Below are 25,607 nucleotides of genomic sequence, written 5' to 3'. Positions count from 1 at the left end.
AAAAAAAAAAAAAAAAAAAGATCAAGAGACCCACACACCATCAAGTTTCACACAATCCCATTTCTTGGTTTTTTAATTGAGCATATTTTATTCATCATAAATATATGTTAAAATCTTCCATTTTAGTCATAGTTGTATGTGATTCAAGCCGTTTTTGATACTATTTCAATAATGCTATATATGTAAACCAATGCATTAAGTTAACTAATTTAAACATAATTAAAAATACATTTTCATACTTTACATCCAACTATCCATGTACAAACCCGTGAGGTGTAGATGCGATGGTGTTGATGCTTTGGTACCTGATATCCCACAGGAATATGATTAGTCTTAGTGTGTGGGTCTTAGTATACTCTACGTAAACATGATTATTCTTACTGTGGGATCCTTACTGTACCATGACTAAAGAAACTTGTGATCTGACCAAAAAAAAAAAATCAAGTACAAAGACTTTTAACAATAATTTTTCAAATATTAAAAATCACAAAATTTTGAAATAATTTTAAAAATTTACGTGTTTTCATCAAATATTGAATGTCATTAATTAGCAAAATATATAAAATGGTCAACATAATACAAAATTTGTGTAATTTAAGTACACTATGATATTTGTACTTTTTGTACACCACTATCTATTTGACCAAATTTAATTGTTTGCTTAATTAACATGTTTAAAATATGTTAACATGTTAGAGAATTCATCTAATTTTACCGTTTTATGAAATGTGAACTATTTCGTAACATTTAAACCTAAGTTGTTCAATTTTAAAAGTCAAAAAAATTAAATGTATTCAAATTATTAATTAGTTGGGAAGCACAAGGCAGCAAAATCCTTGACTAAGTGAGTGATTGAGATTCCTTTTTACTTTTTAATCAAATCTTCTAGAATTAATTAGATAGGCATTCATCGTTCAAATCAAGTGTTTTTTGTTATGGGACATTCGAAGGTTTCTCTCATTTTTATCGAAAAGAAAAAAAGGTGAAAATTTAAATATTACGATATTTTCCGATGATCAAAATGATATTAAAATTGTTGAAAGTTTTGGGTGTAATTAATTAAAGTAAAAAGGTTTGAAAAGTAACGGTAGAAAACCTCAAACAAGGGTTTAAAGTGAAATTATCCTTTCGTTTAATTGCAAGGAAAAAAATGCAATTTTAGTCTTTTTAATTGTTGTTTACAAACGATTTTACTTTTAATTATAACTTTTTACTGTTGTAATATACACTTTAACTCTTCAAAAAAGTTACAATATTGACCGCTGTAACAACAAAATTATTAAACTTTATTAAAATTTTACATATTACATGAGCATTTTAAAATTTTACAAAGTATTAGGCTATCCTTATCCCATCCAAAATAATTCTTTTTAAGTGATATGGATTTTAAAAATTAATTTTCTTTTATTTTTTCTTGTCAACATGAATAACAAGCTTGCTAAATGGCAGCAAAAGCTGTTGCGCCTTACTTTTTTTTTTATTAGTTATTTTATTATTATTATTTATTATATTTATAATATAATATGAAAGTTGAACCAATTTTAAAAGTGAGATGATATTGCAGGGATGTAGAGAAAATACTAGATAAATTTAAAAATTGACTATGTGAAAGTGTGATCCATTTTTAAAAATGAGGGTTGCAAGATAATGATAGCCTTATATTTATTCTTTATAACATTGTATGTTTTGATATTTCATATGCAAAATAGAATTTTGACAACATTCTTCCATAAATTTTTTATTTTTAATTGTGGCACATCGTTTCTATTTTTCCCTACATGACTTTGTTGATTTTTTTTAAATTTTACAAATAAAATATCGAGACTAAACAAAAATATAATTAAAGTACAGTAGAAAAGGTACTAAAATACCATGCAATAAGTAAAATTTTAATAAAATTTAATAATCTTGTTAATTCAAAAGTTAAAATTAACATTTTTAAAAGAGTTAGAAGTACATATTATACACTAAAACCGCTAATAACCCAATGGGGTAGCTCAAGTGGCAAGTGAGCTCTCTTTGTGGGGAAGAATTTCGGAAGAACCTGCCTCTCGGAGCGAACGTGGGTGGACCCGGACCGTTAAACGGACGGAGAAAGACCCCGTAATGAATCAAAAAAAAAAACCGCTAATAAAAAACATTTCAATAACTAAAATTACATTTTTCAGTTAATTGTATTACACCTCGGATTATGTTTGGATCCGGTCTCCCAAAACGCCGTCGCTTTAGTGGTCAAAGTTTTGCGTTCATGGCTGTATATAGGTCCCGGTGTCCCAAAACGCAGTCGCTTTAGAGGTCAAAGTTTTGCGTTCATGGCTGTATATAGGTCGGATAAAAGCGCAAAATAGACACGATTGCTCCGTACCTGAGAGTCTGAGACTTGAAACTCTTTCGGGAATTAGCGTCTGCAATTTTCAATTTTAGGTATATTTTTCTCAATTTTTTTTTATATTTTCGAATCGAAATGTTCAATTTTAATCGCAATATCGTGACTGCAGCATTAGATTTCAGCTCAAATTTATGCATAAATGCTGTTTTCATATGTATATATGCATGTGCGTGTGTGTATTTGAAAAATTGAGCTGAATTAGATTCACGAAACATTTAAATTGAGCTCAAAAGTGTGTTTAACGATTCGTTTTTCTGTCCGCTTTTTAACATTTTTTCTTTTTGTTTTGTTTCGGATGTCCTGTTTCATTTGTGTTAGGTTTGGATCTTCTGAATTCGGTCTCGAGCTTGAGGACTATGAGTGCACATATTGAGTCTGCTTAGAAAGGATGCCGGGCATACCTTTAACGCCTCGCGGAACTTCGTAAGCTTTTCTCAGTTTTTTTTTTTTTTTTTTTTATGATTAAAATGTGTTAAAGCTGGTTTATGTTTAACCATGATTAGTTAGTAGGAACCCGTATGCATTTATTGGAGAATGTTGGTGGAATGTGATTTGGGCTAGTTTATGAAACACCAAATTTTGTTTGCAATTGCAGGTACTCTAGAGCTGCGGATCAGATGTGCCGTCACGATACCCATGGGCACTTGTCTGCAGAAGAGGAAACTGCAGCTGAAGAAAGCCTTTCCATTTACTGCAAACCTGTTGAGTTATACAACATACTTCAACGCCGAGCAGCAAAAAATGTATTTTATTTATTTTATTTTATTTTTCTAAAGTTGGAAGTTTTCTCCCTCTACCATTTGCTGCTAACTTCTGCGCTCTCTATGAATTTTATGAATTAGATGAACAGGATTGTAAGAATGTCCTTTTTAATTTTTAAAACTTAAAAGGATCTTAGTCTTCAAAAGGGCCATAAATTTGACAATATGTTCTCATTGGTAACAATTGGATATGATTCTTCATCTATATTCTTGTTTTTCATCTGTCTAACCGAAGACTGGCTCTTATGCAGCCAATTTTCATACAAAGATGTTTGCGGTACAAACTACAGGCAAAACATAAAAAGAGGTAACAGTTTGGAATCATATACTGTATGTCTCGTTTTAAATGTCAATAATGATGTTCTTTTGGAACTTGAATCTAAATAGTCATATGTTTGGGCTTCTGGTTCCTTTCTGTCAGTATAGATGGTATGGATTCATAAGGGTAAACTAGTATTTTGCAGCAAAAGCACGAGTTTGGTAGTATTACCTATATATCAAATCAATCTGGCTAGAAGGTATATGGTTTAAACCTTCATGAGGGTAACTCAGTATATGAAAGCAAAACAAATGACTATTATACCTATTTACTATGCAATTGAAGCCGGTTGTGAAGTATATGGAGTGAACCTTTGTATCTGTAACTCTGTAAGATAGTGTATGAAAGAAAAACATGTTGATAATACTACCTACCATGCACAAATATCAAAGAACTAATGTGCATGAAAAAGAGCAAACATTTTATGCTAAATTATAATCAAACCATCCTTTAATCTTTTCGAGTTTGGGTGATGGCTTGTGCCTGATGTTGTTAATGCTCAGTACATTCATGTTCTGTGTATAGTAGTGTTTCATAATCGCACAGCATTTCTTAGTTTGAAACTTTTGGTTGCTTTTCTAGGATACAAATGGCAATTTCTCTTCCAGCAACTAAAAATGACGGTTCACAGATTCAAAGTTTGTTTCCTTTGTGTATATTGTTGGCTAGACAAGTTCAAATTCCCGTAGCTTCTAAGGTATTTGTGCTCAATTATCAAACTCACTATTTTCAAAAGTATTGTGTTTTATTTAAACGGTACAATTTGCATGTAGGACCCCGAAGTCTATTCCTTTAAGCGGGCATCCATAATATCTTCTTGCACTGGAGTAGACAGGGTGAATCAAGCTTATGCGAAATTTATCCTTCCTGAAATGAATAAGCTATCAGCAGTTGAGGCTAGTTCACTTGGAATTCTTTTTATTAGTTGTGGTATGCCATATATGTTCCTTCAAATACTTTTTGCACCAAAACAGTTTTCAGTGGAAGATGGTAATTATTTTTGTGGTTATTTATTTATTTATTTTTTCAGCTGAGCTTGCGAAGGACAATATGGACATGTCATATTTTCCTTGTAAGTTGCGTACATGGATACATAGTCATTTTGTAATTGCATCATTTGTAATATTAGATTGTTAGAATGTTGGGGGTGGTGCCGAACTGTTGACAATTTAGGTTCATATTAGAAATGACTATTAAAATAAAGCACAAGAGGGGCCTATAGGGTGTTGAGGACTAATTGCAAGATGTTCCTTCCCACATTGATGCTTTGCCTTAAATTTTTGTTTAAATTGTCTCTTCAAGTTTCCTGCAGTTTGTTGTACTAATTTAATTCTTATATTGTAATAGCAAACGTTGAAGGGCACTGCTTATTCGGTAGGTTGTCTATGGAAACAGTTCATTTATCTTTGGAAGGGTCTCCAAACTTGAGTCTTGGAGAGAGGACAGAGATGTGGCGAAATGTTGACTTGTGCACCCGCTTCATGAAGGTATTCTTACTGAAGTTACTGGATGCAAATATGTAATTACTCGTTTGAATTTGCTTATTAATGCATAGGAAATCCTGTTCAGCATGAAACTGGGTATCAACAAACTTTCTTCAGAAATGAATTTTCTTGGTTTTTCCTTGAAATGTCATTGTTCTTTGCTTAAGAAAGGATTTGCCATTACTTTCTTAGTTTTAATTTATGAACTATGCATGCAGATGAGATTAATAACTTACCCATATAGGCTGCATTGAATGGACTGAAATATTTCCAGTTAAGGGACAATTCAGAAGTCTGCCTAATTTTATATTTATATGGTCTTACTATAACTATCATTATTATATTTTAAAATCTATCAGTTGTTTTAACAATTAAGTTCTGGAAATTGTAAATTATCACTGATCTTACTTCTGCTCGGTTGGTTATTGCTTATTGTTGTGAGACCACAGTCATCTTATGGAGAAAACTGATGATGAGTTTTATCTTCGAATAAGGAATGGTATAGAATGGCATCTCTACAATTTCTATTTGTTATATTGTTGTCTTTCCTGCAATGATTATTTGTCCTGATTCACTTTGTTCCTCTGACCTCACGGCTCATGCCGTGAAGAAGGGGAAGGTCAGAAAAGTGAAAACCCTTTAATTTCTCATGAATCTTTTGTCTTTTCAGCTAAGCTATTTGGACAAGCATGGGTATATTTCATTTCAGTTTCCTCAACAATTTGGAGCTGTGGTACTTTCAACTTTATTCTATACTCTGTCAGTTCTGTCTTCTGTGGAAATCTATCTTATTTTCTTATATATACGACTCTTCTCCATATAATTATTTTCCTGGTTTGGTTCCAAAGGATACGTCACTAGCGATTGGAGTTTATGTTGCTGCAGAAGAAGTTGGGGCACAGGAGAGAACACCTTATGATTCATACTCATATAATGATATTCCTAATACATCGTTGCAGCATATTATGAGGTGAAATTTCCTGTTCCTATGTATAAAATTATAATGTATTATTGCTTAATACATAGTTACATACTGTGCTAATACTTTACTGTGCATATGACAAGGTTAGTGATTTAAATTTTAGCAGTGGTTTTCCCATTAATTAGATTGTTTTATTCTTTACACATGTAAATGATGGATCCATACTGCTTTTGCTTATATATGTTTCATACTGTCTTGAATAATCAGACAATACTTTGGTTTGTTCTTTTGAACCTTTTTCCTGAAAAGTTTTGGTTCATAACCTTTTCCTTTTCACAATTGAAAATTTTCTTGGCTTGTATTTCATTTGATGAATACACAAATTGTGAATCAGTTCGTTTTTTTTTTTTTTTTGCTGCAATTCCCAGGCTGAGGACTGGAAATGTTGTTTTCAACTATAGATACTATAACAACAAGTGTCAGCGGACTGAAGGTAATCAATTCTTTCTTGAGATTAAAACCTGCATTCTTGAACTCCATTTTACTGTATCATACTCTCTGTTAATTTTATTGCTACAGACTTTTATTTTTGGGTACCTAGATCTAGCCGTACACAATTACTTTTGTTGCATTGGTTCTCATGGTTTTATCTAAATGCGCGTTTTTATTTTTATTTTTATTTTTAAATAGAAAAAGAAGAGTTCTTTGCGTGATATAAAATATATCTGTAGTTTAAAATATTGACTTCATTTCTATTGAATCTGGCAGTGACAGAAGACTTCACTTGTCCTTTCTGCTTGGTGAAATGTGCAAGCTTTAAGGTGACAGATGCTGTTTTCGTTTCCTAGTTATGTGACTACTAATGAAATTGAGGTGTTTTCTATTTGTTCTTACAAGCATTTTTCTTTTGTGTTTTTTAGGGTCTGAGATATCACTTATCCACCTGTCATGATCTATTCAATTTTGAATTTTGGGTTGGTAAAACATAGCAAGTCCAGCACATTTTCTTATTTATTTCTCCTAGCTCTATAATTCTAATTGCATTATAAATTGTAGGTTACTGAAGATTATCAGGCCGTAAATGTGTCTGTTAAAACTGATGCATGGAGATCTGAGGTGAGAAAACTAAATTAAAGGGACTCTCTGCCAGAAGTAACTGAAGAATATCATGCTGTGAATAATATGTAGCCTTTCCAACTTGCCTACACCTCATCTATCAAATTATCTTTTTCTTTTTTTTCCCTTTATTTTTAAGATGAACTCATCTGTCTAATTTTGTGGCATAGAAATTGGATGTGGTAAGTTGAATTTGAAATGTTTTATATATTATCATTATTGAATTCATATACTGATAGATGCGAAGTTTTGATAGTGCCTTTAAAGATTTTGCAAATGTTACTGAGACTTGTATGATTAATGTGTCTCAGATCATTGCTGATGGTGTTGATCCCAAGCAACAAACATTTTTCTTGTGGTATGTAACTATCCTATGAATTAACTTGTATTGATTAGTATATAATTTAGTTTCATTATGATGACACGAGTGCTCAAAGTGAATGAATGGCTACACACTTTGCATGCAGTTCAAGGCCCTGCCGACGCAGAAAATCACAAAGTGTAGTTCAGAATGCAAAACATGTACATCCACTAGTCTTTGATTCAGATTTCCCTACAACAATTAATGAGCTTCAGGTCAAGAATGATGGTATGAACGCTTTAGGCTTGAAAAATAAAATCTGAGCATTATAGGATTTCATGACTAAACTTTTCCATTTGTTATTATTCATATGTTGTTTGGCCAGACCCGTACTTTAATAGCTCTAATACTTGAAAAATACTTTTCTGGGTGTCTTTATGTTTCTATTATCTCCCTGTGATGACTTGCATTAATCTATTAGCTTTTAGTATTAGTCCCTTCCCCCTTCTTCCGAGTTGGAATTTTATGTTACTCAGAATTAACTTGCTTCATTTCTTCCCCTCAAAAAAAAAACTTGCTTCATTTCTCAGGCAGGCTTTAAATACAATAATTTTGTGATATGTGTGCTATTCATTTTAAGTTGATTCATTGTGAGGTTTTAGCAGGTATCATGGACTGTGACGCATCAAGTCCCAATGCTACAGGTGTTTCATCAGCCACAGGACATTCATATCCAGATCCCGATTGTATGCAATCATTGCCTGGAAGCAGTTTAGCACCACCTGCAATGCTTCAATTTGCAAAGACCAGGAAGTTATCAGTTGAGCGCTCCGATCCAAGAAAGTATGTGTCCTGGACACCTGGTGCAAGATCTCTGTCATAATGCTACTTTCATTTGCTCACAATTATATCACATCTGTTTCATATGGGCCTGAATATTTCAGGAGCTTGTTCAGGCACTAAATTGCTTTCCCTTTGTGGATTCTTAAAACAATATATCAGCCTCTTCCCCCTCTTTGCATTGGCACTCCAAAATGTCCTTGTTTACCATAATGCTACGAATTGAAGGAAAAATTTTCTAGATTGTTGTTTAGGGTTAAGCAGGGAACTAGTCATTATGACACTTGAGTAATTAACAAGATATGTGTGCGCGCACCCCCACCCCCTCTTTCCCCCTCTTCTTCTTTCCCTTGTGGCAGTTCAAACTTGGTTCACTTTTGGAAAAAAATGGTATAATATTGTAATAAATTTGTCTAGGATATTGTTAAGCATGGAAGTGTGCATTATTTGAGCTTTCATTTTATGTGCTGGCGATTATTACACATAACTTTGAACAAGTGTTTTGGTACTAGAGCAGGAACTTCATTGTATTTGCCCTTGTTCTTTGCCATGATTTTTTTAATAAGGTTTAGTGTTTTATCACTTATCATACCTAACTAACTTTCTTTCTTTGGCTTGCCTTTCCCACTTAAAGCCGCACACTCCTGCAGAAGAGGCAATTCTTTCACTCACACCGAGCCCAGGTGATGATTTATTGTTCCCGTGGTTTCTGAAATCATTTATTGTATTCCTCTTGTCCTCCTTGACGAAAATGTTTATGCTGAATATGACCTATTGTTAAATAACTTAAATATAGACCATTTAGATTCATGCTTATTAAACTTTTTTGGGATCAAGTGCAACTTGATGTACTAAAATATTTTCTTTAAACTTTTTTTCCAATGGGGGAAGCCTATGGCAATGGAACAAGTTTTATCAGATCGGGACAGTGAGGATGAAGTTGATGATGATGTTGCAGATCTCGAAGACCGGAGGGTATGCCTTAGTTCTCATCATAGTTGTCAAACTTTTCACAAGGATAATTAATTCCGTTAATCCAGACAAAAATAGGAGCTTTCTTACTGTTCTAGTTTCTTGATTGTTTATGGAAATTTATAATATTGTATCTGGCTATAGTTTTGTGATAGTATCAGGCAAAAATGTGGATCCTTGGGCTGAAATTATCTTAGTCACACTTGGCAATTCCCAATTGTTGTCAACTGAAATTTTATTAGGCCTTCAGTCTCTGAACCCACAAGTAGCAACACTCATAACTTCATTTCATTTGGCATGCAAAACTGTTTAAAATATTTTTTTGTTTCAATTCTCTTTCTTGCCATTTATGAGTTGATGACAATGCAGATGCTTGATGACTTTGTTGATGTAACCAAAGATGAGAAGCAAATGATGCATCTTTGGAATTCATTCGTGAGAAAGCAAAGGTAAGACCTTAGTGCAAAAGACCCTTTTTTGCTGATTCCAAATGATGCTGGGAACGATAGAGTGGTATAGGAAATTATTTCCTTCCAATGGGATTCTTAACGAAACCTTAATAGAATGACCATTTCTGTCAAATTTTCAGTAGTTGAGGGATCGCTTTTATCTAGTTTTGTACTTGGAGTACTAAAGTGAAATTGCCATTATATGGACAAAAAGCAGAATTAACTTTGACCTCATTGGCACAAATAAAGTCGAAACTTGGTATGCGATCTCTGTTTTAAGGCCTTCTGTTTGTTACTATGCAGGGTGCTTGCAGACGGCCATATTCCTTGGGCATGCGAGGCCTTCTCAAAGATGCATGGGCAAGATTTTTGCCGGACTCCAGCAATGCTCTGGTAGCCTTTCTCCTTCTCTGTTATGGTCATGTTTTTTCAATACAAATATCTACTTACATGAAAAAAACGAAAATAAATGCTCTTATCTTGTAAATATTTTTTTTTGAATACAACTGACCCTATTACATTGTAGTATCTGTTCATCATCTATACTTTCTAAACTTGTTGAAGCACAAAGAGTTAATATCGCCTCCACTGAGGCTTGATCTCATGACCTCTCATATGGGAGAGTCACTACATGCCATCTGAGCACAAGGTGCTTGGCATCTTGTAAATATTTTTGTTTTGTACAATTGTACCGCTGCATTTGCTCATGACTTGTGAGATTACATAAACTCTAGAATTCACACTAGGCATGCTTGAATTGAAACCATTTCGTTCATAACGGGAAGATTGTTCACTACCCGCAACTGCATATGCAATTTCTTCTACAAGCACTGATTTCCATTATTATGCTCTTCCTGTCAGGTGCTGGAGATTGTTCATGATAAAACTATGGAACCATGGTCTCCTCGACGCCCGCACCATGAACAATTGTAACGTAATATTAGAGCAATTTCAAAACCAAGAAGCGGACAGAACGAGAAGCTAATTTCGTCCGTTCTTTCTCTTTTGAGAGGGGGGTGTACTGCTGGTGACTAAGCTCCAGTTCAGACTCCCAACCATATATATTCTACCCTGCCTTCCAAGTCTTCCATTCTGATCTTACAAATGAGGCTACCTGCTTGAATATAAAGTATGTTAGGTTTTGCTTTCATATACTTTGATGGAAGTACATACAGTGAATACATTCATTTTCATGCATCATCCTAATTGGTAAAAGAATTAGCAGTCATTTCAATCCTGTTTCTGTTTATTACTGAACCATTTGAATGGTCTAACTGAAGCCAACATATCTTCATGCTGATGAAAATTACGAAACAAGAAAAATGATGAAGCCACCTGAAAAGGTTGGCTGAGTGAATGGAGCATAATTCTGGTACGAAAAAGTCACAAGTTTAATTCTTGTCAATAATTTTTGGGTTGAGTTTGTTGCACATGATCTTTCTAGTACGGTTCATCTCTTTTATATGGTTTGTGGGCTATTATATAAGAGCATAATTCATCGCGGTTTCCTCATAAAAAAATGAAGTTAATGCTACCATTGCTGGGAAAAATGCATGTGCGTTAATGTGTTATATCTAATGGCATGCAAGTTTACTCAGGTGGTAAAACACTAATATAAATCTATTATGGATGATTTACCATTTGGAAATAATTCGAAAGTTGCTGCTTTTCACATCAAGGGGAGGGTTACATCTCGAAATTTCTACAAAACTAAGTCGTCTTTCAAACAAAGATGCCATAGTTGTAGCAAGATATCCATCGAAGCTGTCTGGACTTTTCAAAAATCTTCACTCCCTAGTTTGATCTCGAGTAAATTTAGTTATAGCGTACACCACTTTACGAGAATAAAATTATTGTCGTTCGTATGTGCAACTTAACTGGTCACAGATGTGAAGTTTGGGAACGGGTCACAAAGGTGAAGTGTGGGAACAAAGACTAGGGATCGAGTCTTACTAACCACCAATAATGTAAATAAGGGGGTTCTTTTTTTTGGAAAATACAAAAGGGAGGGGGGGACCCCAGGCTGATAGAAAAGAACCAACACAGCCTACTCCGTCTCCAGCAAGAGACGTTCACTCACAACTCTCATTTGATCATTACAAACAAGAGTATCACAACCAGGGGGTGGGGAAACAAAGATAATGCAAGGTTCCCTCCTGTTCGCAGCAAGCGTAGCCAAAAAGTCAGCAACAAAGTTCTGTTCACGGAAGATATGAACAACTGTAGTGTACCCACTTCTACGAATTAATTCTCTGCAACGGGATTTCAGGGCTCCCCGCTGATAATTACTTTCGTTGGCATCGTTAAGGGCCTTTACCATCTCTTTGCAATCTGTCTGAATCTCCATGTTGAAGATTCTTTTAGACTCCGTCCACCGCAGGGCCAACTCCAACGCTCTCAATTCAGTTTCCAGAGGGTTACTAGCTTGGAAAGAGAAAGATCTACCCTCAATCCATCTACCGTTTTTGTCTCTAAGGACAACGCCTCCTCCTGCAAGTGTGCCCTCCCCTCTAAAGGATCCATCGACATTAAGAATCAAAGGAGAGTCAGTTTGTCTCTTCCAACAAACCTATCTTCTCACGTAAACCCCTTGGGAATTTCCCGGCCTGGGCGAGCTAGCAAAGGATTTTCTGATCTCCATTTCTTGCATTTTTAACCACTCCACCTTTTGTTGAACCTCTTTTTCATGGCCCCCAAAAGCTACTTCATTACGCCATTTCCACAGCCACCACATGATAATGAGCGAAAGAAGTACTCCAATCTGCTTTGGTTCTGGACTCTACATTTCCCCGAAGGTTTGTTGAAAACCATGCATCAAATCCCATTCTCCCAAGCCTTTGTCTTTCATGTCTGGGAAGAAAAGCTTTCCAGATATTATCCGCAGCTCTACACACCCTGAAAATATGGTTGACATCTTCATGCCTCTCCCGGCATGTCTCGCAATTGTCTCTGGTCGTGAACCCCTTCTACATCTCTCCATGTTTGTCATTAGTTTTCCGTGTTTTACAAGCCATAGGAAAATACAAATACGGTTGGGCACTTTAAGTTTCCAAATGGTCACCCAATCCTTATTCGTAGGAGTGTCTTGTTCATGTGTGGTGACCTCATAGGCTCTGGAAATAGAGAAATGATCTTTGCCCTGGTCCTTCTCAATGATGTCCAAACTAGTTCTTGGACCGCCAAGGGAGTTTTCACTTCCCCCCTTATCAATCAAGTTTCTATTCCGAACGATACCTTTCCACAAGTTAGAGCAGCCCTGAGTTTCTCTCCAGTCCTTTATCTCATTCCTCTGCCTATTGTATTGACTGATAAGAATTTTCGCCCAAAGGTTGTCTTTTTCAAGATGTAACCTCCATCCCATTTTGGCCATAAAGGCCATGTTCATCTCTCTCATGCGACGGATGCCCAAGCCTCCTTTCTCCTTGCATTTGGTAACAGTATCCCAATTAATAAGGTGAATGCGTTTTTCGTCATTCCCACCATTCCAAAGAAAGTTTCTGGTATTTCGCTCAATTTCGTCATAGACTCCCGCAGGGAACCAAGTGGACTGCATGGTGTAATAGGGGATGGTGTTAAGTACGCTTTGGGCAAGGACTTTCCTACCAGCAAAAGATAAAGTCTTGGCCTTCCACCCTTCCAAACGCTCACTTATACGGTCCATGACATGGACAAAGTAGGATTTGGAGACCCTGCCATGGATGGTAGGAACCCCCAAATATTTACCTATTTGAGTGGTTTGTTTGATCCCTATTTTAATTGAGATTCTTTCAGCCAACTCACTGCTTATGTTTTTAGAAAATAAAATCTGGGATTTCTGGAGGTTGATACTTTGCCCCGAGGCCTTGCAAAATTGCTCCAAACAGTTTTGAATGGTGTCAACTTGATCTTCTGAAGCCTCTGCAAATAAAACTAAATCATCAGCAAAGAAAAGATGGGTGAGTGTGGGACCATACCTTGACAATTGAATTCCTTTCCAGGTTCCCATATCAGCTGCTTCCTTGATAATGTGGCCCAATCTCTCCATGCACAAGACAAAAATGTAAGGAGATATAGAATCTCCCTGCCTAATACCCCTTTCCGGAGTAATCCAGTCAAGCTGCTCCCCATTCCAAAGGATAGCTAGCCTGGTAGTGGTAATACATTTCATAACTATATTTATCCAATCCTTAGAAAAGCCAACTTCTTCAAGAGTTTCTTTGATAAAGCTCCAAGATATTCTGTCATATGCTTTCTGGAGATCAATTTTTAACACCATCTGGGCTTTGGCCCCTGTTTTTCTCTTCATAGAGTGGATAGTCTCTTGGAAAATGACGATGTTGTCCGAAATCTGCCTTCCTGGAACAAAACTGCTTTGTTCTGGGGCAATGACTTTTTTAAGGATATCTTTAGCTCTGTTGACAATGACTTTGGTAATCACCTTGTAAGACACATTGCAGAGGCTGATAGGGCGAAATTGATTAATGTGATCCGGGTTTTTAGTCTTTGGAACCAACGTAATCAGAGTGTCATTGAGGCCATTCGGCATGGTACCGTCTTTGAAGAAATCTTTGGTCTGCTTGATGAGGTTACTTCCCACTGTTTTCCACATTTTTTGGTAGAATGCAGCATGAAAACCGTCTGGTCCTGGTGCTTTATACAGCTCCATCTCGAAGAGGGCCTTTTTTACCTCCTCCTCAGTGCAATCAGTATAAATGTTGTTCCATTCCTCATCACTGATTTTAGGAAAAGCATTTCTAGTACACAACTTTTGTTCCTGTTGATCATCCTTAGCAAAGAGTTTGGTGTAGTAGTCCTTTACCATATCCTTAAGGATTTCCTCGTCGTATATTCTTACACCATCGTCATTTACAAGACTCTTGCAGGAATTACGGGATCGTTTGATCTTAGTGGCCAAGTGATAGTACTTGGTGTTACGATCTCCCGATGCAATCCATCGTTCCCTAGACCTTTGGTACCAATATAGCTCCTCTTCGCGGAGAACATCATCAAGTTCTTTTCTCAACTTCGCCTCCAGTTTTATGAGACCATTACTTCTTTTCTTCACCATAGCAGTTTTAATTCCTTCAAGTCTCGCTTCTAGCCTACGCTTTCTTTTTTTGGTTGAGCCAAGTTCATTATTATTCCATTTGATAAGCGCTGCTTTAATATCCTCCAAGTTACAAGATAGATTTCTGTTTGCCTTCCACTTCTCCGTAATGATTTTGTTAAAATTGTCGTGCAACATCCACGCAGCATGGAAAATGAATCTACGTTTATAATAATTTTTTTGTGATCTCTCCAGCCTGACACAAAGAGGAAGATGGTCAGAATGGGAAGAAGCGAGATGGTTAATGTGTGTGTCTGGGAAAAGGTCAAGCCAATCCGGTGAGCAAACTGCTCTATCCAATCTTGCACCTCTGAAGTTGTCTGTATTATTGCCTCTGGTCCATGTGAAAATCGGTCCAGAGAAGCCAAGATCAACAAGTCCTTCCTTCTCCAGCCAACTATTAAAGTTGCTACACCTATTCGCTGAGAAGGTAGCAGGATTACTGACTTCCTCCACACTTGTAACAGAGTTAAAGTCACCCACGGCAATCCACGGGCCATCAATACCGCATTGGTCCTTTCCAAGATCATTCCACAGCTTATTCCGAAGCGTTATTGAGGGGCTACCATACACACATGCTATATTCCAATGTCTAGAATTTTCGTCGCAAACTCTCAAAAGAGCAAACTGAGGGTGGGTGAGAAGGATATAGACCTTCCACGTGCTTTTCCACATAACCCAAATACCCCCACTAAAACCAATGGCCTCAATTCTCAACCACTCATCAAAAGCCAGCTTCCGGCACACAGTGTCTGCTTGATATCCTGAGATCTTTGGTTCCAAGAAGCACACCATAGAGGGGTTGTGCGAAGCAAAGATGCTCCTAGCAGCTCTAAGGAAGGCCTTAGATGCTGCCCCTTGACAGTTCCAACAGACAATCGTCATCAGAGAACAACAAAAAGGACAAACACACAAGCAAAAAACCCACGTAACAAGAAAAACAAAAGAGACATGACCACGCTCAAACCTCCATTGCATCCTCCGGGGAGGAGCAAGTGGGGTTCTGAGAAACACCAGGGGAGGGATCTTCATCCATAGTGTCCTCCAGTGGGTCTGGAGGGTCACTGTGATGCTCTTCCACAATGTATTCTCGAATACCCAGAGACGGTTCATCATTCTCGTGATAAACCACAATGGTGCTTGTAACACCCCAATTTTCACAACTTGGATTTATTACAAAATCCTAATAATACAATACATTGCGTAAGCGTCTAACCAGCAGAAAACTGGGTGTTACCGCCACGCTCAGGTATCTCTCCTATACCCAAACGTTAAGGCTAAAACTTACAACATCAACAACCACATCAACGTTCAACAATGTACATATAAAACTAATCCTCCCAGGGTGTCTATTCTAGGATATAGTAGTCTTCAACCTCGACTCCCATCTTATTCAAAGCTCATCGGCCACAGGGGCCCACGCTAGACTGCATCTAATAATGACACAACGAAGTGTAGTTAGCACGACGGCTAAGTAAGGGGATCCATGGTCACTCGAAAGTAAACAAAGGTTTTCGAAAACAACAATCAATAATAAATAGGGTAAGATAAACATTACCCAACAATCGCAGTCTACCTGCAAGCAATCTAACAACAAACAATTTCACATTATGTCGGTAACTTCGGCACATAACACAGCCATTAATTCACACGTGGGGTACACAACACCCACACTACTGTTCAAGACACCTGACAGTTAGCTCTCACATAACCCAACCATTAATTCACACGTGGGGTACACAACACCCACTCGTTAATTCACACGTGGGGTACACAACACCCACTCGTTAATTCACATGTGGGGTACACAACACCCACCGTTAATTCACACGTGGGGTACACAACACCCACCTTCCTGTCACACAACACTCAGCGAATAGACTTCGCTCTGCAGTATGAATTAATCATACAAAATCCTCACATGTTCGCTCAGCGAATAGACTTCGCTCTGCAGTATAGATTAATCGTACAGACCCCTCACCATTTCACTCAGCGAAGGAACTTCGCTCTGCAGTACCGATTAATCATACAGACTCCCTCACATTCATTAAGTATTATTACACGACTCCATAACCAATATACTTACTCAAGTATATTTCCCCAACCCACACACTTAGGTTAGTGTTAGTCATATCACAGAAATTCAAGTACAGGAGTCGTAATAATTCTCGAAGCGCAATTATTTTCCAAGTTAGTAAAATACACAAAAATAATATTTGAGCCTTCAAAAATTCACCCGGATGCCCGTAGGCTTTCAAAACATCGCAACACTCAGGGTTAAAAACATCGGAGAAAAAAAAACCGGGTCGCAAACAAGTCAAAAACGAGTCCGCGTCAAATCTGCCAGAAATTTCAGTTGGCGCAGTCCGAAAGATTGAGCCGGTAAAAATAGTTCCCGAACTCTTTTTCACTTGAAATTTTTATGGTAGAACCCTAACTTATAGTACTTGATGTCCATAAAAAGTTTTGGTCATTTTGATCCACGAATAAACACAGAAAATTACATTTTTGCCCTTGGCAGTGTGCTGTCCAGAGTTTTTCTCTCTGGACCAGTTTTGGAAAAAAAATTCGAAAACCATACTTATATTACTCCGATCATTATGAAATTTTATATGCGGGTTCTACACTTATAGAACTACATGTTTAAAAAAAATGGGATCAAAATACCTTACCGATTTTTCCCAGTAAATCTCGGAAGTTACTGCCAGAGACTATCCTTATTTCTTTTCACTATTTTCACAAGTATAAGCCTATATGGGCATAAATACAACATATACATGCATAAATTAGCTATGGACATGCCTAGTAAATTTACCAAAAATCAAGGTAGAGAATTTGAGCCAACTTTTAGATCTATAACATAGCACATAATTTTCATGTAAAAATTCCTAATCATGTAATTTCCTAGCAATTGTCTACCTTCAAGTGATTGGGCCAACTTAAGGGATTCCTTACCTCGATGGAAGATTTTAAAACCGAAGAAGTGCTAGATCTTTCCTTGGATTCAAAGTCCCCTGCAACATCACCACAATAACAATATTTTTCATGCACTAAACATTAACACTTAAGTTCAAGCTTAAGTCTTAGGAGGGGTAGAATCCGAACAAAACCGAAGTTCTTACCTAGAGTAGAGTCCTTGGAGTTGAAGAATTGCCTAGGGTGTTCTTGGATCACAATAGAAGACTAAGATAATTTCCCTTCTTCCTTTCCTAAGTGTGTATTTCGAAAATGGAGTGGAAGAGTGAGAGAGATGATCATGTGATTAGTGTAGATTTAGTTCTTGAAGATCAAGTAACAAGTGCAACTAGGCCATACCTCATAAATGTCACATTTAATGCCCAATCTTAGTCTTAGATTTGCCTTGCCACTTGTCATCACCCCATGGAGTCCTTAGAAGATCTCAAATCTAATTGGCCAGTTTATGCTTAAATCAGATGAAAGCTCGGAGGATTATAACTTAATTCGGGAAAATTCTAATACCAAAATTATCCTAAAAATAATCTCGTCGTAAATCACCAAATTTGGGAATTTTTCGGTCTCTCGCGAATTATAGGTACAGAGTCCGTAACAATTTATCCCTTACAGTCCATTTAAAATTTTTCTTGAACTAACTAGAAATTCAGGCTTAATCGCATGATACTTAATAATCCAAATTCTAGAAGATTCGAACTGAATCTATATCCTTAAAATTTTCTCGGTTCGTGACCGGTACGTAGTTCGCAGCTTATCGATAACTAATCCTAAAAAAAATTATTTCGAGCACCGAACAGTCTTCTCTTAAACGTCATAGCTTAAAAAAAATATTTTCGAGCCTTAACTTTGTCGGAAAAAACCGAGGGGTTACAGTGCTAGTGCTTACTCCATTGGAATTGTTACCTCGAACTACCGTGTGTTCCACTTGGGCTGCTGCTTGGTTTCTTCGTCTGCTGGTCTCCCCTGCTCCTTGGATAGACGCGCGATTGATAGTTGTAGTATCACAGTTGATATTTCTTCTTTCATGATCATTAAGAATTTGCTTCTCATTGATTTGCACTCCTGGCCTCTTACCCTTGGAACTTAGTGGGCTCTTATTGTTTGAGCTAACGTTGTTGACTTCTTCAACTGCTACATTGACCTCCTCCACTTCAACTTCTTCATTGTCCAGAATAGCAAATCTAGATTTGGTGTTGCTATTATTGACTTTAGGTGGTGACGTGTTCGAAACAATGTGGTTTTCAATAAAGTTGTCACCTTTGCCAAAGCTTGTTCCTTTACTGTTGGAGAACTTACCTCGCCGCGGAGCTTTAGCTGCCAACATCCATGGACCATACTGCTCTTTCAACTCCGGCTCCGACTGCGCGTGACTCTCCTGACAACCCACCGCTGCCTTCCCGTTCGCCAGTGGTGTTTGTTCCTCTCCACTTGGAGGTGGGTTGGCCAACGGGCAGGAGTCCTCCTTGTGCCCATACCTCCCGCAACTGAAGCACACCAAATGTAATCCTTCGTATTCTATTCGCCGAACTTTCTTTCTAAGGATGAATCTCGAGAGCAGGGGCTTTGTTAAATCAACTTCTATGCACATTCTCGCATATTTGCCTCTTGATACCAGATTGTCGCATCGTCAACTTTGATAGGCCTTCCAATTTTGTTCCCAATTTTCCTCAGAAATCCACTATTGTAATATTCTATTGGGAGAGATGGAAATCTAACCCAGACTAGAACTTTCTCTGTAACTTCACGCATTGGGTCAAAGTTGGGAGTCCATTCGTTCACCACGAGGTAGTGGTCCATGACCATCCATGGTCCTCCATATTTAGCGTATTCATAATCATCGATTGAACCAAATTTGACAACGAAGAAATCGTTTTCCAAAGCTACCATCTCCATTCTAGACTTCGGTTTCCAAATGGCTTTGACTCTGCTATGGAGATAATTGTACCCCACTTTCCTCCCTAGGACTTTAATGATCAGCGATTGTTTCCAAGGGCGCCTAAGGTTCCGTTTCTCCTCCTTGGAAAGTCTGATGACAGGACATTCAGCTTCCTCAGTTTCTTCTTCCATTTCCTCGTCATCCGAAACTTCCTCTTCATCGTTCTTACTCGTTGTAAACTCAGCCAAAGCAGCACTGTAGGACAGCTTGGGACTCGCTTCCACCATCTGTTGTTCTCCATTTCCCTTGGAGGGTTCAATTTCTTCCATTACGTTTTCCACTTCCTCAAGTTCTTTCATCAGCTCTTGATTTGTTTTCGTCTTCTTCTTGCTTCTTACAAGGGAGATCGTCTTCTTCTTGGGATCGAAGGGAAGGGAGAGCACCTACAGGAACCATGTCAAAAGCTTTGTGCACAACGTTTGCCACTTTACGAGAATAAAATTAGGGCAATAGAAAGACTTTACACGAAAGAGCAATTAGATCCCTAAACTTTTGAAAGCACTTCAATTTATTAAAGGGAAAATTGCATCTTTGGTCCCTGAGCTTTAACCAAGTTCCGACTCAGTCCCTGAGTTATGGCCGTATCCGAGTTTAATCCCTCAGTTATGAACAAAGTGGCGCATTTGGTCCCTGGCCGTTAAAACTAACGGAAAAATTAAAAAATAATTAAAATTTGAGGGGTAAAATATGAAATTCACATTTTATTCTTCTTCTTATATCAAAATAACTTTTATAACATTATTTTTCACTTCTTAGCCTCTTATTTTCAATATTTTTCAATTCTGAAAGCATTTCAATAATTTTAGTATGACTTGTTAGGAGCCTGACTCTCGTATAACAAACTTAAAACCTAGTACAAACAAAGAAACACTTGATCATTGTGTTTAGGCATCTGAAAACACTATCCTAATAATTTTCGATTTTCTTTACTAAGCAACAAAGGTAATCAAACTAGAACTTTTGAAATACAAAATTCTGTTTTCTTAAAACCAGAGTAATGAAAGAGGAACCTAAGAATCAATTATGAAAATTTTAAAAACTTTTGTAACTTCAAAAAACGACAATTGACTAAACTATTGCATACAAAATATTTTTTACATAATAAAAATCTCAAGTTATTCTTTTGGTGAAATTCTCATAAAAGCAACCTGAGAAATTTGAAATTATTTTGTATCTCAGAAGTTCTAGTTTGATACCTTTGTTGCTTAGTAAAGGAAACCAAAAATTATTAGGATACTGTTTTCAGATGTTTAAAAACAATGATCAAGTGTTTCTTTGTTTGTACTAGGTCTTAAGTTTGTTATACGATAGCCAGACTCCTAACAAGTCATACTAAAGTTATTGAAATGCTTTTAGAATTGAAAAATATTGAAAATAAGAGGCTAAGAAGTGAAAAATAATGTTATAAAAGTGATTTTGATATAAGAAGGATAATAAAATGTGAATTTCCTATTTTACCCTTCAAATTTTAACTATTTTTAATTTTTCCGTTAGTTTTAACGGCCAGGGACCAAATGCGCCACTTCGTTCATAACTGAGGGACTAAACTCGGATACCACCATAACTCAGGGACTGAGTCGAAACTTGCTAAAGCTCAGGGACCAAAGATGCAATTTTCCCTTTATTAAAATTGGTCAAAAAACTTCCAGCAAGCAACCACCGACGATGGTCATCCTGTGGGTAGAGAAAGCACTTCAATTTATTAAAATTGGTTTCAATTTATTAAAATTGGTCAAAAAACCTCCAGCAAGCAACCACGATGGTGAGAAAGCAACCCAGATGATCGCCTTCTCAACTAATTGCACATTTTAAAAGTTTAGATGTATAATTGACTTTTTGAGTAAAGTTTAAAGCTTATTTGACATTTTTCTCATATTTTTATTAAAAGTTGACAGCTCTAAATGTGCTGTAAAATGCTTTTTAAATTTCATTTTACCCGAAATAACGGCAATTGTTACTCTCTTGCTTCTCCCGCCATTTACCAGGAAAGATCGAATATTCTGAAGTGTTTATGTAAACGGTTTCTGTTCTGCTTTTCCTTTGCATAATTTTCTTCAAATGCTCTCAAAGATTAGAACTTTCCTGAATCTATCGCCTTGCTATTTTGCATTCATTCAGAACTGCCGCTATAATCGGCACTCACTAGCTTCCAACCCTAGGGGGCATTATGCATATCTTCTGAACTCTTGTATCGCCGGGAAGGCGATTGGGCCAGGAAGGCAACTCCATGCTCGTTTATGCCTTACTGGGCTTAGCTATAATACCACATTGGCCACGAAACTAGTCAATCTTTACTGTGTTTGCGACCATGTAAGTGTTGCACACCGGCTGTTTGATAAAATTCCCAAAGGGAATCTCTTCCTGTGGAATGTTTTGATTCGTGGGTACGCGTGGAATGGTCCATATGAGGTTGCCATTTCTTTATATTTCCAATTGTTCAATTATGGGCTTGTTCCGGATAACTTCACGTTTCCGTTTGTGCTCAAGGCGTGCTCGGCCCTCTCGGCTGTAGATGTTGGGAGGAACATTCACGAGCAAGTGGTGCAAACTGGGTGGGAAAGAGATGTCTTTGTTGGTGCTGCCCTCATTGACATGTATGCGAAAGGTGGTTGTGTTGATAGCTCTAGGGAAGTGTTTGATAAGGTTGCTCAGAGGGATGTTGTGGTCTGGAATTCAATGCTGGCTGCTTATTCTCAGAATGGATGCCCAGACGAGTGCCTATTGTTATGCAGTGAGATGGCTTATGCGGGTGTGAGGCCCACTGACGCCACTTTAGTCACTGCTATCTCAGCCTCTGCTGATATAGCTGCACTTCCACAAGGGAGGGAGCTACATGGGTACTGCTGCAGACAGGGGTTTGGCTCTCAGGACAAGGTGAGGACAGCTCTTGTGGATATGTATGCCAAGAGTGGTCATGTGAAGCTTGCTAGGATGTTATTCGAAGCACTTGCAGAGAAAAGAGTTGTTTCTTGGAATGCTATTATCACTGGATATGCAATGCATGGCCATGCTAATGCAGCACTTGATATGTTTAAGTGGATGATCCGTGAGGCCCAGCCAGATCACATTACTTTCGTGGGGGTTCTGTCAGCTTGTAAACATGGAGGCATGTTGGATGAAGCAAAGATGTATTTTGACTTGATGATTAGAGATTATGGTATTGAACCCACTGTTCAGCATTATACTTGCATGGTTGGTCTCCTTGGTCAGTGTGGTCAGCTGGATGAAGCTTATGGACTTATAATGCAGATGAATGTCATGCCAGATGCTGGTGTCTGGGGTGCATTGCTTAATTCTTGCAAAATTCATGGACATGTGGAGTTAGCAGAACTAGCCTTAGAGAAGTTAATTGAGCTTGAACCAAATGATGCAGGAAATTATGTGATATTATCAAACATCTATGCCCAAGCAGGTAGGTGGGATGGGGTTGCGAAGCTAAGGAAACTAATGACTGAAAAAGGATTAAAGAAAAGCACAGCTTGTAGCTGGATTGAAGTAAAAAATAAACTTCATGCCTTTCTCTCTGGGGATACATCTCATCCAATGTCTGATGAGATTTATGCAGAGCTTGAAAGATTGGGAGCACTGATGGTGCAGGCCGGTTATGTTCCAAATACTTCACCTGTTTTCCATGACGTGGAAGATGACGAGAAGACTAGAATGGTTTCCAGCCACAGTGAACGGCTAGCAATTGTCTTTGGACTGATTAGTACACCACCAGGGACCAAACTCTTGATCACTAAGAACCTACGGGTTTGTGAAGATTGCCATGTTGCAATCAAATTTATTTCAAAAATCACACAGAGAGAAATTACTATTAGAGATGTGAACCGCTATCATCATTTCAATGATGGGATCTGTTCTTGTGGTGATTATTGGTAACAGGATCAGGAGATTGAGAGTTTAGAAAATAATTGCTTAGTAAAACATGTAGCAAATAGATTGAAATTCTTTTGGAGATTTCTGGATGTTACACTGCCCTTATCTTGTAAGTAGGTGATGTTGAAAAGGACACTGGGTTTTTTGCATTGATAATTGGGTACTGAAGTCCAATTCTTTGCCGTCTCATTCACGTTTTTTGTAAAGTGGTTGGGAATTCAGCAAGCTGGCAATTTTGACAGGTATAATCATTTGTACCAGCATTTTTTTATCAAGCAGTTAGGAATTCAGCAAGCCAGTTCTCATTAGCATTTAGAATATTCCTACACTTGATGGTTGTTGTTGTTGGTTTTTGTTTTGTTTTTTTGTTTTTTGTTTTTCATTCTAATGTGATTTGAGATCATACTGCTGCTAATTACATACTTGTGAATGAGAGTTCTTCACATAATATGGCACATAACTTGTTTGACCTAGAAAAACATCATGTAATATGCGATAATCTCTGCTGTGCATGATTTTCAATATAAATTAATAAATATCTAGAGTAGTTTATTTATATAACTATAAAAAATGACATGGTAGTTGAATAGTGAAACTCATCTCAACCTGACACTGATATTATAAATGTCATTGTGGTTTTGTATACTCCTTGCACTCTATATACAATTGGTTGTTTTCATAGGTACTATTGATTTGGTAATTGTGAACTGTATCCAACAATGTCGAGTAAAAAGGAGTCACTGTGCAGCTCATCAGATTCCTTGGATGTTCTAGTGGATCAGCTTCCAAACGTGAAACTCGGGGGGAAGATTGATATCTACCAGTTGGAAGGTTTCTGGTTTGATCGCCATCTCCTGGATGCCGCGGTTTCCTTCAAGTCACAATTTGAGGCACGCGATGATGATATTATACTGGCATCCTTTACGAAAACTGGCACTACATGGCTCAAGGCTATTTGCACATCTATTATGCATAGGCAGAGAAGTAAGGATATTCTGGAAGAGGGCAGCCCTCATATCCATGTTCCAACTATTGAATCTTTGGTTTTTTCAGGGAACCCTTGCAGTATTATTGCTGGTATGAACTCACCTAGACTTCTTCATACTCATTTTCCGTATAGTTTCTTTCGTGATGCAGCCAAGAACTCAAAGTGCAAAGTTGTTTATGTAACCCGAAATCCTAAAGACACATTTGTGGCTTGGTGGTACTTCGCCAACACTATTAGCCAACACAACCATTTTCCCATTGACCTTGCTTTTGAATGCTTCTGTAGTGGAGTTTTCCATTATGGTCCATACTTTGAGCATGTCCTACAATATTGGAACGAAAGCTTGAAGACGCCCCATAAGGTACTGTTTATGAAATATGAAGACTTAACAACTGACCCGAAAGGCCAGGTCGAAAAACTAGCTGCCTTTCTCGATCAGCCCCTTACTGAGCAGGAAGTTGCAGATATAGTCTGGAGATGCAGCATTGACAGGCTCAAGAGCTTGGAAGTCAATTCAAAAGGCTCGATTCCTTGGACTGGCGTACCCAACAACTCCTTCTTTAGGCGTGGGGTTGTCGGGGATTCAAAGAATCACTTGACACCCGAGATGGAAGAGCGACTCAATCAACTTACTGCTCAGAAGTTCGAGGGATCTAGCCTCAACTTTGATGCATAAACTCAAGATTTTCTTGCAGTCTTGCAGCTATAACTTGTGTTTCTTCTACCAGGTTGGTCCATATATGCTCTAGTGCCTATAAGTTCAAGAATAAATAGAATTACCCTTTCTGATGGATCATTTGGAAGTGATATGTTGGTGAAATCTCATTAGGATTTATGAATATTTGCTTTGGAACCCAATATGTTTGTTGATTCTGGAGATTGTAGGTTGAATCATTTATATTCCACTGCAAATTACCTTTCATCTTCTGTCTGTTTGATAAGTTAAAAAGGTGTTGTATATGTAATTTACAATTATCATTATTATTCATCAAACATCCAAAAAAAATTGCATTATTTTTTATTATCAATAATTTGTATCCACATGCTGAATTCTATCCAGATTTTTCCATTGGCAATGTGGCTTATCAATGGTGATGTGATTCAATTGTTATGCCATGGACCATGGTTCATATTGCATTGTGAACCCTGATACAAAAATTTTGTACCTTCAGTCAACACATTCTGGTACCTA

The 25,607-nt window shown here is 37.3% G+C and overlaps 4 protein-coding genes across 5 annotated transcripts; 3 read left to right on the top strand and 1 right to left on the bottom strand.

Moving 5' to 3' along the window:
• Positions 1 to 2,297: 2,297 nt before the first annotated feature.
• LOC116013542 (polycomb group protein EMBRYONIC FLOWER 2) lies at positions 2,298 to 10,790 on the top strand. 2 transcript variants are annotated; one of them, XM_031253358.1, is made up of 22 exons: positions 2,298 to 2,424; positions 2,708 to 2,812; positions 2,985 to 3,132; positions 3,402 to 3,457; positions 4,052 to 4,166; positions 4,243 to 4,399; positions 4,500 to 4,541; positions 4,817 to 4,956; positions 5,624 to 5,686; positions 5,802 to 5,923; positions 6,304 to 6,368; positions 6,644 to 6,696; positions 6,796 to 6,849; positions 6,932 to 6,991; positions 7,303 to 7,349; positions 7,459 to 7,580; positions 7,958 to 8,135; positions 8,767 to 8,815; positions 9,024 to 9,107; positions 9,474 to 9,553; positions 9,857 to 9,946; positions 10,415 to 10,790. In XM_031253358.1, exons 2-22 carry the CDS (start codon positions 2,778 to 2,780, stop codon positions 10,536 to 10,538), a joined length of 1,884 nt encoding a protein of 627 aa, XP_031109218.1. In that variant the 5' UTR covers positions 2,298 to 2,424; positions 2,708 to 2,777; the 3' UTR covers positions 10,539 to 10,790. The 2 variants fall into 2 exon arrangements, with proteins under 2 accessions (XP_031109218.1, XP_031109217.1); XM_031253357.1 differs by having other exon boundaries at positions 7,955 to 8,135.
• An 810-nt stretch (positions 10,791 to 11,600) lies between these two features.
• On the bottom strand, positions 11,601 to 12,287 carry LOC116012941. The gene is made up of 2 exons (XM_031252608.1): positions 12,160 to 12,287; positions 11,601 to 12,063 (listed from the first exon to the last, which is right to left on the bottom strand). The coding sequence occupies exons 1-2, from the start codon at positions 12,285 to 12,287 to the stop codon at positions 11,601 to 11,603; spliced, it is 591 nt and encodes a 196-aa protein (XP_031108468.1).
• A 9,192-nt stretch (positions 12,288 to 21,479) lies between these two features.
• On the top strand, positions 21,480 to 24,311 carry LOC116014357 (putative pentatricopeptide repeat-containing protein At3g23330). The gene is made up of 2 exons (XM_031254401.1): positions 21,480 to 23,669; positions 24,176 to 24,311. The coding sequence occupies exon 1, from the start codon at positions 21,607 to 21,609 to the stop codon at positions 23,428 to 23,430; it is 1,824 nt and encodes a 607-aa protein (XP_031110261.1). The 5' UTR covers positions 21,480 to 21,606; the 3' UTR covers positions 23,431 to 23,669; positions 24,176 to 24,311.
• On the top strand, positions 24,102 to 25,443 carry LOC116014358 (cytosolic sulfotransferase 7-like). The gene has a single exon (XM_031254402.1). It carries the CDS (start codon positions 24,147 to 24,149, stop codon positions 25,089 to 25,091), a length of 945 nt encoding a protein of 314 aa, XP_031110262.1. The 5' UTR covers positions 24,102 to 24,146; the 3' UTR covers positions 25,092 to 25,443.
• Positions 25,444 to 25,607: the final 164 nt, after the last annotated feature.

This window comes from Ipomoea triloba, chromosome 3, assembly GCF_003576645.1.
Source record: "Ipomoea triloba cultivar NCNSP0323 chromosome 3, ASM357664v1".
Lineage (NCBI taxonomy): Eukaryota > Viridiplantae > Streptophyta > Magnoliopsida > Solanales > Convolvulaceae > Ipomoea > Ipomoea triloba.
Note: the sequence above shows the minus strand (reverse complement) of the source record. Positions and strands in the feature narration are given on the sequence as shown.